General features: G+C 44.7%; 1 protein-coding gene across 1 annotated transcript in view; it reads left to right on the top strand.

Moving 5' to 3' along the window:
- The window catches only part of Tekt3 (tektin 3), a 34,965-nt gene extending 24,959 nt beyond the window's left edge, over positions 1–10,006 (top strand). Inside the window, exons 6-8 of the mRNA XM_034506620.2 lie at positions 71–293; positions 2,065–2,219; positions 9,672–10,006. Coding sequence (XP_034362511.1) covers positions 71–293; positions 2,065–2,219; positions 9,672–9,888 — 595 coding nt within the window. The 3' untranslated portion in view covers positions 9,889–10,006. The remainder of the gene's footprint in view (positions 1–70; positions 294–2,064; positions 2,220–9,671) is intronic.
- The last annotated feature ends 2,422 nt before the right edge of the window (positions 10,007–12,428 follow it).

Raw genomic sequence — 12,428 nt, 5'->3', positions numbered from 1 at the left:
CCTTTGTCTTTCAAGATGAGTAGTCCCTGCAGACCATCTGAGCTGACACTGGCTCTCTTTCCATTCCCAGGGTATCAGTGCCCGAGACATGGGCCAAGTTTACGGATGACAATGTTCTCCGATCCCAGAGTGAGAGGGCAGCTTCCGCTAAGCTAAGAGAGGACACTGAGAACCTTCTGGTTGTGACAGCCAATGAGATGTGGAATCAGTTCAACAAAGTGAACGTGGCTTTCACCAATCGCATTGCAGAGACTGCTGATGCTAAGAATAAGATCCACATTCACTTAACAAAGGTGAAGCGCCTGCCCTTTCTAAGAACTATACCCAGGGATGACGGTGGGCCAAGAGGCAAAGAGTTTGCGTGGCACATGCAAGGCCTCTTTCTCCACCTCCAGGATTGGAAAAATGAAATAAAATGGTCGATTAATTGTGAGCTCTCCATTACTGCCATGGACAAGGCAGGATACTCTGAGTCCACAAACCTCTCACCACTCCCAGAAAAGCACCCTAAGTCGCCTGGTCTCCTGGCCATCCAGACTGAGGAAAAATGAAAAGCAATAGAAAGCCTGCTCTTTATTTCAGTCTGTAGCCAGGTGTCAAAATGAAATGGGAGTTCACTGGTATTTGGAACACAAAGAACACACTATGTAGGGAAAGGCTCTTAGTATCCAATGGAAACAAAAATATTATGATAAAGTTTAATGAACTGTTGTATAGAAGGGAATTTACGAAGAACATATGGTCGGGGGAGGGGAAGTTGGGGTCAACCATTTCAGACCCCTTTTCTGGGCGACAGGACCAAATACAGGAAGCAAAAAGGCAGTGTGGAGTGCTCCTGAGTTTGTGAAGTGTTCTGTGCTGTTGAGTATAGGAGTTTTAAATGACAATTAAAGAAAGGTTCATGCAGAAGCCGCACCTCAAGATAGACAAGAGCAGCTGCCTTTACTTCTATGGAAAGCATTCTCCATCACTTGTAGCTTCTTTTTTTCCTTCTGTAAGGTAAACTTGTTGGGGAAGGACACACGATTCAACTCAATATAGGAACATTCTAATTTCCACTCAAGCATGTTGTAGACACAGGGATGTCACATCGATCCTGCTGTCTCATGCCCTAGGGAGACAATACACATACACATGGACATGCAGGCACACCCCTACCCACACATCTACCTCCCGATCTCAACCCCCCCCCCCCCATAGAACATGGATAATATGTTGGGAAGGCACAGAAGGAACCACTTGGAATTAAAGAGATAAATGTTTAGCAGAAGGAAGCATCGTCTCTTCTGGCGAGAAACAGACATGACGAGTTTTGACAGGTTGGGTAAAGCTTGGGAGAGAGGTCAAAGCCTCAGAGGCAGGTTTAGGAGTACTTGGATTACACAGGCATTAAACGAGTGTGGTTTTGCAAGGTCTCTGTAGGAGACAGAGGACATAGCTGCAGCGTTTCAGAAGATAAAGCTTTGGCCATGGGATGAGGAGCAGATAGAAAGCTGGGAATGTAGCTCGCAGCTGGCCAAGAGAGCAGGTGAGGTAGGATTTCAAGGAGAGGGAAAGACCCAAGAGGCCTTGATGTTGGCCCTGAGAGGCATTTTCATGAGAACAGTGAGTGCTAAAGACAGAATCCAGGAACCTCTGTAATGTATGTCTGATAGGTGGGAGGCAGAGGGATCGGGCATAAACCATGAGCAAACGTAATTGGCAGGGGACATGGGAGGGCTTGGAGAGACCCCCACCGGAATTAGACAGGAGAGTGGCAGAAAACACATCAAGTTTGGAAAATGTGCTGGTGTTGCCTGGGCTGTCTCCAGGCCATAGGAAAGGGGCCACAACCAAAGGAGCAAACTGGGGAGGAGCTGGAACTGTGGGGGGCACAGAGAGCAAGGTCAGAGATGGCAGGTCTTCTGAACACAAGGAGAGAAGAATGTGGAAGGTGCAAAGTTCTCAATGAAGCCACTCCCTCCTCCCAGAGGTCCAGGAGGCACATGTGGTCCGAGGTGGGAGTGTCACAGGTTGCTCAGGGAAAGGCAACAAGAAGTCAGCAGTTGTTTCTCATTGCCCCAGACCCTGCAGGAGATCTTCCAGACTGAAATGGCCATAGAATCCATCAAAAAGGCCATCAAGGAGAAGTCTGCCTTCCTGAAGGTGGCGCAGACCCGGCTGGATGAGAGAACGAGGAGGCCGAACATAGAGCTGTGCAGGGATATAGCTCAGTTACGGTAAGAGCATGGAGTGGGTAGAAGGGGAGATCTGGGGGCACCCCTTCCTGGATACAGCAGGGCTCTGATTAAGGATGTTTTCTGATGATGCATCGTTAAGAAGTCTTCTTTAAAAGTGTTGAGGGGGGGATAATGGGTTCAATTTGGGAAGATGGAGAAAGTCTTAAGATGAGTGGTAATGACAGTTGCCTGGTGGTGCAAATGTGTTTGAACTGAGCTCTCCTGGCAGCTGAAGTGGTAAGCTTAGTGCCCTGCATGTTTGTTAGAAACTGAGCCGACATCAGAACATCACACACCGTTAGCATCAGTTCAGTCAAGCATTCACGGTAGTGTTTGGGTTTCTGAGCATTTGGAGTTCTGGGTTTCCAGAACATCTCTCTTGGTGCAGATATTCTGTGGTTTCCCAGTGTGGAGGAGAGCAGGGACTCACCAGAAGAGAGGCTGAGGACCAATGCCAATGGCCCCTCAGAAACGGTTGCTTATCATGGTGTCGTTTGCCCTTGATATCTGCTCTTGCTATGGAGACCACCCTCAGCTTCTTGAGAGCCCCAAGAGCCAGGTTTGGGCTAGTTCAGACGATCAGCTAGCTCTTCAAACCAAGCTCCTTCACATGTAACAGGAAGCTCTTTCTCACACAGACGATGGGGCCCTGAGTCCTGAAGATCATCACTGTAATCTCTCTCCATATACAGTATAGACTTCGACTATGTTTGATGCTATGACATGCATACCAGAATACACAGTCCTTGATTTAAGTGTTTGGGTTTTTTGGGGGGTGAGGTGGGGTGGGGCATTTAACTTTACTGTGGCATAAACTGTGTCCATTCCTGTCTGACTCTTGGCTTTCAGTGTAGAACCCATTAGATATCATGAGATAGTCAACATGTTGTTTTTAAATAGGCTTTGTACTAGACACCTGCTGATTTTGCCCAGCTGCAGGTGACTACCAATGTCCTGTGTGCCTTTAAAGCAGGCAAGGCTGAACTCTGATGGGCAATGGGCTAGGTGTACTAAACACATTTTATATTTCCAGCTTACCATGGGTTCCTTAGGACAGGGCCCATCCTAAGGTCAGGCAGCATCTACACACAAAGGACCTTTCAGGATTAGCTGTGTATCCGCTAGCGTAGCACCTTCCCGGCTTCCGATACACAGATTGTTCACTTTAGAATGGGCTCTTTCCACACACTCGGATATTTGGAATAAGCTGCCCTCTGCTCCAGAGGCAAGACAAGTCCATGGGTAGCCAGCTGAAGTGTGTCTCTTGCTGCAGAAAAACAGTTGTTAGGCTTAAGATGGTGAAAGTGTGGCTTTTTGCAGATATGCTGTATGCTTAGGGTGAGCGTGTCTGCTCATACCTAGGAGCAGGGGATTTGCCCATTTGTGCATTTGTGGAGGCCAGAGGCTGCTAGTATGTCTCCCAGTCTTTCTTCTTTTCTTCTTTTTTTTTTTTCTTTTTTGAGATGAGGTCTTTCACTGAATCTGGAGCTGGCTGTTTCAGGCCAGCTGCTAGACAGCGAGCCCTAGTGATCCCGGTCTCTACCTCCCAGCACCAGGGTTATAGGAGTGCACAGCCACACTCAGCTTTCTACATCGGATCTAGAGATCAGAAATCAAGTCCTCATGCTTGTGCACCAAGCACTTCACCTGCTGAGCCAGACCTTCTCCCCAGCCCTGTTGAGGCAAATATTATTAAGAAGCTGAGCTGAAGTTTCATGGTCCAAAACAGTTTCTGCAGAGTCATCAAAAATGAGATGGAGAAAATTCTTTAGATTGCAATTAGATAAACACTGGGTTTTATCTTTGGTTTTGGTGCTAGGATTGGAACCTGGGGCCTCAGGAATGCTGTATGTTCTATCATGGAGGCACACCCTAGCCCATAAGCACTTCTTTTTCAAAGTATGCATTCCTGTGTGCATGTGTACATGCATGCTTGCATATGCATGTGCTTGTGCATGTGGTACATGTGTGTGCATGCATGTACATGTGTGTGTGAGACCTGTCTATGTTTTGCATGTTGTGATTGTGTATGTGTATGGGTATAATGTCTAAAATCATCCTTAATCATTCTACCTTATTCAGTGAGGAGAGGTTTCTCAATCAAACCCAAAGCTTGCTGATACGCTGATCAAGTTGCTTTGAGGAACACACCCCAACCTCTCCCCACCCCCAGCTTTTTCTGCCTTCCAAGGTTGGAATTACAGGCAACCTTCCATGCCTTCTACATGGCCTTTTATGTGACTCCTGGCTATCTACACTTTGCTCCTCACACCTTTAGGGCAAACATTTTAACCACCGAGCCATGACTCCAGCCCATAAAAGGCTTTTGAGTGGTTGCTTAACGTGAATCTGGAGTCACCAGCATGGAGAGGTGTTCCCAGCACCCCACACTCTGTGAGAGGCTGAGTGATTGAGTCCCCACTCTTTAGAATGCTCCTTTTCCCCAGCTACAGACCACTGGCATTTTCTCTTATTTCCCTGTCTGCCCTCTAATGGGCCTGCTTCTTCTGCTTCCGTCTTGACTCTAGGACAGAACCTGCTTTTGTTCCTTGTTAGGATATCCCTGCCAATGGTATTATTTGGAGGAAAACATATTTTCTTTTTTTTTTTTTCCAAAATTGGTCACTATGAAAGCCACTGTTGGTCTGTCTAGATTGAGAAAGATCATAAATTCAGGCTGGGGGAGTTAGAGGATGTAGAAAAATTGCAGTTTTCAAGACTTAATTTCATTTAAAATACTCTTCTAAGCTGGCTCCTTCAAAAGCAGTCTGAAGCCTTTTTGGCATCTTCAGTAGAAATCCAGAGAAGGCCTGCTTGACTTAAATCTGGTTACTAAGACAAAACAAATAAACTATAGCAGACATATTTGTATGTGAATGCAAAATGGTTTTCAAGTCTGTAGTTAAGAAAAAAAAAAAAAAAAAAAAAAAAAAAAAAAAAAAAAAAAAACCTGGAACGCTTTCAGTAAAATAGTTTTCCAAAATCAGCCAAGACCACGGAAAGTGGAAGTGACATGTGACCTTGATAGTGATGTGGGTTTCTGATGGCTGCCTTTGGGGGAGGGCTGCTTCCCTGCTATGCACACAGAGCTTCAAGTAAGTGAACTCTCTGAGGTTGCTTTTCTCAGATCTTCCACGTCTTGTTTTGGCATTGACTCTTTGGTATTATCAGTTTCTCTCAGGTGAGTTTCCAGGAGACTAGCATTTCCCTGCTGAGAGTAAGGACACATTTGGGTTCAGGATTCCTTCTGAAGCCAGGCAAGACTGGGAGAGGAGAGGCAGGTCCTGCGGGTGATAAACAGCATCTCTGAGGAGCTGATGAGATTTTATATGCTAAGATCTTAAACAAGCAAACAAAACAGAAACTCTCTTTTTAACCCAGTTTACAGTAAAGAACAAAATGTATCAGTTCAGATGATCTCTCAAACTCTGTGCCACTGGAAGGGAAAATGGCTTGGTCTTTAGGTGAAGGGGATATGAGATGTTAACATGTTTCCATGGTCTGAGCTGCTGCCGGCCTTTTTTCTGCAGCTGGAGGGGGGCGAGGAGAAATGGAGCCCAGATTATTACACATGCTAGGCAAGTGCCCTACCACAGAGTCCCAACCCTTAGTGATTAGTTTTTCTGAGCTAGGTTTACTGTGTATCTAAGGCTGGCCTTAAATTCAGAATCCTCCTGCTTCTGCCTCCATGGGGCTGGAATTAGAGGTGTGTACCAACATGCCAGCTGGTGGGCGCCCTTTACTGGGTTCTTCCTTGTCTCAGACATGATGCAGGTCTATTTAAGTGGGCTCCTCCATTTCCTTTTGGTTGTCTTGGTTCTGAGTCTTATTCTTGGTGTATTCTTTAGATTTAGAACTTCTTGTTCCCTGCCTCCCAAGGCTGCCTCCTGTACCGGGGAGTGCAGCTGATCCTCATCCGACACATACATTTGTCCTGTCTATAAGCTGCGGGGCAAACTGCAGGATGTAACTGCCAGCAAGGCTGTTTCTGCTGAATGACGTTGCTTCCTGCTGTCCGTAGGGAAGATATTCCTAGAACTCTAGAGCCACAGGTTGGCTTGTTGGCATACATAACGTAGGATTGAGCAACAAGCTAGTCTCAAGGACTGGAAGTATCTCTTCCCCTAGTGTTGGAGGTTGGCGTTCATTAAAGAGCTCAAAAGACAGATATGTTACCCTGGCTAAAAAGATAGCAAAGAAATGCTCTGAGGCCAGAGATTGTGGCAGTTCACTGGAGGGCTGGTCTGCAGAGGAGTGAGGATGGGATGGGGAAGGGGTGGGAGGGGTGGGGAAAGTGGGAGAGGAGGGGGTGTTTGGAAGACAAGATGGCTAGTTTTTATGACCGGGGGCTATGAGGTCATGGGGTAAAGTTAGTCAGAAGTTAGTCCAGCACCCGAAAGAATGAGGTTAGCATTACCTGAGATGGGACACACACGGGTGACACAGGATGCTGCCTTTATCTCTTTCACACCCCTCCTTTGCCAGCCTCAGAGCCTGGGGTCAGCCCAGTGTATGCATCTGGGAGGAAAAACTCAGAAGCCAGCTGGGGTGGGGTGGAGCTGTGGGATTTTCATTTGTCATGGAGATGTGTGTGTCAGTGTGGAATCTTATCCAGACCCCTTCAGGTAACTCTTCTTAAAGAGTCTAAGGGAATTAGAAAAAAAATCTCCTAATTGCAGCACCCTGATATTTGGGGATATTAGTTCTAGAACACCCTCAGAGATGTCAAAATTCACAGGCACTGAAGTCCCATATATTAAATGGTATAGTATTTGCTATGAGCACTTCCTTCTAGATGCATGAAATCGTCTATAGATTAGCATAATCCAATGTAATTGGTAGTAGGATAAGCAGGTGCTGCACTGTGCTGTTTAGGGAATCGGGACAAGAAAGTAGGTGTATATGTTTGATAAGAAACAAAGAATCCTGGGCTGCCGGCTCTTATGACCTTTCTCCTCCTCCTGTGATTTTTCTGAGCCATAGATGTAGAGGCTTCATTACAGATGTGCATTTTTGGTCAGTTGTGGATCTCTGTGATGCTCCCCATCTGGATGGTTGGTGGAGCCAGCTACATAATGTGAATGTACTATGTCCCTGAGCTATACATGAACATGCTCTAGGATAGTAAACTTTACAGTATGTGTATTATACTGGGACTAAAAAAAATACTTGGCACTAAAAATTACTTGTTTATTCAGTAATGACATTTAGCTGGGCAGGCATCCTGTGTATTGTCTGTGGGGATTACAAATAAGAGAGACAGTGAGATGGGTCATCTCAAAGAAGCCCTGTGTCCTGAGGACACCCTCCTGGGTCTCTGCTTCTGTCCTTCCATTGCAAGGAATAGAGAGGGTGGGGACAGGAAATGGGACCCTGTTTCTTAATACACCACCCAGGCTCTGTATTTCCTCCTCAGCTTCCAGGATGGGCTGGGATTGCTTATAAACACATGTGGGCTGTGTGCCCATGGATAGGACAACTCATCAATCCTCTGTGCTCAGTTTCCTCATCTGTGAAACAAAAGGACACTGGGCTTGGTGACACCTGATGTTCCTTTTCCAGTTGCAAAGTCCCATGAAGCTGCACAGTTGCACTGTGTTCTGGTGCCTATGTGGTTTGGATATGTATCTGTCATGGTAAAATCTTTTTCCCTCTAGGGATGCCTCAAGATGCCATATATACATATAAAGAAAATACAGTTCCATCTTTGCGTTCACCACCTTTGATATAAATCCACCAGGATCCCTGAGGGTGGTTTCAAGATTTCCCTTGGATATCAAAATCCACGGACATGAAATCCCTCATATAAAACTATTCAGAATTTGCATATAACTCATTGATATCCTTCTATGTACTTGTAATGCCTATGCAATGCAAATGGTTGTTACATTGTATCATTTAGGAAGTAAGAAGATAACATGTGTTTACCATGAACACATTTTCTGACGAATATTTTAAATCTGTGACTTACTGAATGTACATGCAGACCCCCAGATACAGGGGGCTGACTGTACTCAAAGTTATGTTTTCAACTGGAGGGGATTCGAGAAGAGTATTTAGCAGTGGCTGATGGGTATTGTCTGATGTCTCCATTTGCTCACGAGAGAGTGGACATGTTTCTGGTGTCTATGTGGTGATGTAAGAGTAAACTGTTTGACCTGGCATGACGTTCTGAGTGGCACTCACATGGAGAGCAGTTGCTAACGAGTCACAAAAATGATTACCGCCTTTTTAAAACCTAGGCTCAGTTTTACCCTTGAGTGCCACAGAGGCACATGCTTCGGGATACTATTGGTTAAATTGGCGGGTAATTGCCCTTGGGAAGAGCAATGGTCCAAATATAAACATGGAATCCCAAAGGGGGAGAAAGAAGCTGGCTTAGTAAACACTGAAATCTTATGTATAGCAAAACACAAAATGAGAAGGCAAACAGTTACTTAGGGACAATGCTTTCCCCAAGCAAAGACAGACAGACAGACAGACAGACAGACACACACACACACACACACACACACACACACACACACACACACACACACAAAGTACTGCTGCTATTTCCAGAAGGATGCCTAATAGTGATGTTTATTTATGCAAATGATAAGTAGCAGTGCTCTGGCAGGGTGATGAGCAGAGAGACAGCCGTAGCTTAGAGTCCGAATGCAAAACAACACACAGGCATTTAGGGATGGTCTATAAACAGTACAAAACCAGGAAGCCGGAGACTGACCTGACTGCGTCAGTGAGGCGGAGATGCTCTGCTTGGCGATGACACTGTCGTTTTCCTTCTGTCCTCGGGACTATTTTTTATCAGTACCCAGAAAGAGCGTCTGTGACAGTTTCGGGGTCACAGCTTACACAGCGAGTGTCACAGACCATCACCATCTTTATGTTGTGTTAAAGTTTGGAAAATTACAATGTTCTGACTTTAGATCTGGGAGGATTTTACCTAGGCTCTCGATGGGACATAATAACTTGAGGAATGCCCCTAACTGAGATATGGTAAGAGGTTGGGCAGACTTCTATACATTAAAGGCTCATTCCTCAACTCTAGAAAGTCCCACCTACATCAAGAGGCTTTTCTCTCATGTTTGCTTTTTCACAAAATATCAGTGTTTATAATTTTCCTTCTTTTAAAATATTGTAATTAGCATCATACATTTATGTGTGTACATATGAATGTATATGTCAGTGTATAGGTGTGTGTGTATGTGTTTGTGTACACATGTGTGGTGTGTGTGAGTGAAATTTTACTGGTATCTCAGGAATATGTTTAGATTATCTTTTGAGTTACGGACTATATAATAGGGGAAGATCCTGGTAATTGTGGAAGCATGCGTAGATATATACATCCTTGGATATAAAAAGTACTTCTGACATGTCCCTTAAATCAGCTGGGGACAGGCTGCCCATGTGTGCCCGCCCACCTAACCATGCTCTGTCTCCCTCCTGCAGCCTTGTTAACGAGGTCTACGAGGTGGATGAAACCATCCAGACCCTGCAGCAGCGCCTGAGGGATTCGGAGGACACTTTGCAGTCCTTGGCCCATACCAAAGCCACCCTGGAGCATGACTTGGCTGTGAAAGCCAACACTCTGTACATCGACCAGGAAAAATGCATGAGCATGCGCAATAGCTACCCCAACACCCTCCGGCTGGTCGGCTTCTGCTAGGGACTCTGGGAAGAGTAGTTTTCAAACTCCTAAAAGTGGTAGAAGGAAAGCAGTATCTCAGCGTCTAAATGAGTGTTAATATAGTCACTATTAAATGGTTATGTTGGCAGAAACACCATGCCCTTGTCTTGGATGGCCTTCCATTTGTGCCTAAACCTTAATTTTGTGTTTTCTGGGTTATGGAATAGAAATAAGAAAATCTAGTCATTCTACCCAAGAAAGTAAATAGGAGACGGTTCGAAGGATTCTCATCACTCCCGTACGTAATATGAAAGAGCGGAAAATGAAGACCATTTTGTCCTTGTGGTGACCAGGTCATGAGTCATAATGCTGTAACCAACACTGAATATTCATTCCCTAAAGACCTGTGTGGGAAAGTCTTCATCACCAGTTGGGACACGGTGGGACGTTTGGTATGTGGAGCGAGGCGGAGCGCCTTAGAGCACAGGGGAGAACCTTAGCCTTTGAAAATGAGGCGGATGCTAATCTCCTCCCGTAACTTTTCCTTCTTGCCCATGAATTCTTGGGCGTTCGTTCCTCAGCATTGCCACACACTCTGAAATGGGAAGCATCCGCAGAGAGGGGCTTCTCTCGTTTCTCACCTTCTCCTCTTTCTCTTGGTGTCTCTCTCTGAATCTCGATGGGCTTACCCTGCTTTACCATTGCCCATTAACTTCACAATTCATATCTCTTCCTCCTCCTGGTCTTCCTGTCTTAGTTCATGCCCTTAGAATATTGGTTAGTCAATGTCACAAAACATCATCAGATGCCAGAAAGGTTGACGTACAGACGATAAGCTTGTATATTGGCTATTTTTGTGGCCCCAAGATATAATTTTGGAATCAAATTATAGGTTTTGTCTTGTTCCATGTACTTCTGATGGAACCAAATATCTCAATACCACTAAGTCATCCCATGGTTAAGAGTTAAACAGAATGCCATAATTTCATGAATTTTTCCATCTTAAACTTACGTATCCCTAATTTGTTATGTGTTTGGGGGGAATCTTTTTCTATGAATTGTATTTTTTTTTAAATTTGGAGAAGACAGACATAACATACTCACAGGGAAGAGAGAAGTCCTTTTTACTTGGGTGTATATTCCTGGCATTACAAGAATGTGACTGGAAGAAAAAAATGTAGTTCAGACAGAAAAGACCTAGTTTTCTTATTTTGGTAAACTGTGGGCAAGGCAAAATTCTGCAAATAAACATTTGGGGTTTAGTCTGAAGCATGGGTCACTACTTCATGATGGTAACTACAGCAGTGTTAAAGTCTACAGGCAGCCTAGACACACAGTATGTTCTCATGTTTAAGAATCTCGGGGCTGGAGTAGATAACGGCACACGATCTGGCTTTCTCTGTTTAAACAGTCTTTAATATGATGTGAGTCTGGAAGGATCACTGGGCTGCCAAAGGCATCCACTTACCCAGGCAACATTCAATTTTAGAAATGTTGTAATTGCCCCTAAATAGACAAGCTGCCTATAATTTTAGTAATTTCTACTTATGTCTCTGGAGAATGTTATAAACACCACTCACCTGGCACTTCTGCATCCTAAGTTTGTGCTATAAATAAGTGAACAGTGGGGACTGAATTTAAGATAGATTATTTGTTTATTTGCTTGTTGGCACTGAGAACAGGGATGGGCTCCTTCCCTGTGTGTACAGGCTGATCTGGAACAGTGAAACTGCTGTTTATCCTGTGACCCGAGTCTTTCAGCCTCCCCTCTCCTAGCCTTAGCCTTTAATGTTTCCTAGTGAGGCTGTATGTACCAATTCTTCCAACGGCCAAGGCTAGCCACTCTTGCCTAGTACTGATGGTGAATTCCTAGACTGTCAAGTATTCATTCACTCACAGAGAAGAACGCTTAAGTTCATCATCGGAGACTACGAATTGACTTCACTTAGGCAATCAGCCCTGGCCCACTGGCAATAATTATGCATGGTGTTGAATTGAGAAAGCTTTTGAGGTCATGCAAGAACTCAGACCCTTATGAATCTAGAGGTACAAATGAGAGTGCCATCTGCATGGGCTCCCAGAGGGTCACATGCCCACAACCACCTTGCTTCTCCAAATGGCTTGGAATTCTTCTTCAGCTCGGGTTCTTAATTTATCAACAATAGAGAATTCTGCTGTTTGATGGATGAGGGGCTCATCTCCCTGGGACTTTGCTATTTGATAATTTTGCTAGGAGACTCTACTTTTTTTTTTTTTAAAGAAAAAAATGTCCTTTAACTATATCATCATCATAACCCCCAAACCAATTCAGATGGCATCGTGGTTTAGTGGAGAGGAGCCCAGTGGGGATCAATAGCTCTTCGCTCATCTCAAGACATCCCTGCCATGTGTGAATAGACTCAAATCTGTAAGAAAAATATTTTTTGAACATTTCCTCTTCCTTTAATATGAAGGCCAATTTTGCAGTGATGTATCTTTGTAAAGGCTCTGGTCACCCAGACATAGAATATCTTTTTGATTTCTGCAAAATGAGGCCCTACTTGCCAGAGAACCTGCTCTCTAAAGAAACCTAAATAATT

The sequence above is a fragment of the Arvicanthis niloticus genome, chromosome 6, assembly GCF_011762505.2.
Source record: "Arvicanthis niloticus isolate mArvNil1 chromosome 6, mArvNil1.pat.X, whole genome shotgun sequence".
Lineage (NCBI taxonomy): Eukaryota > Metazoa > Chordata > Mammalia > Rodentia > Muridae > Arvicanthis > Arvicanthis niloticus.
This window is presented reverse-complemented; position numbering and strand designations above follow the sequence as displayed.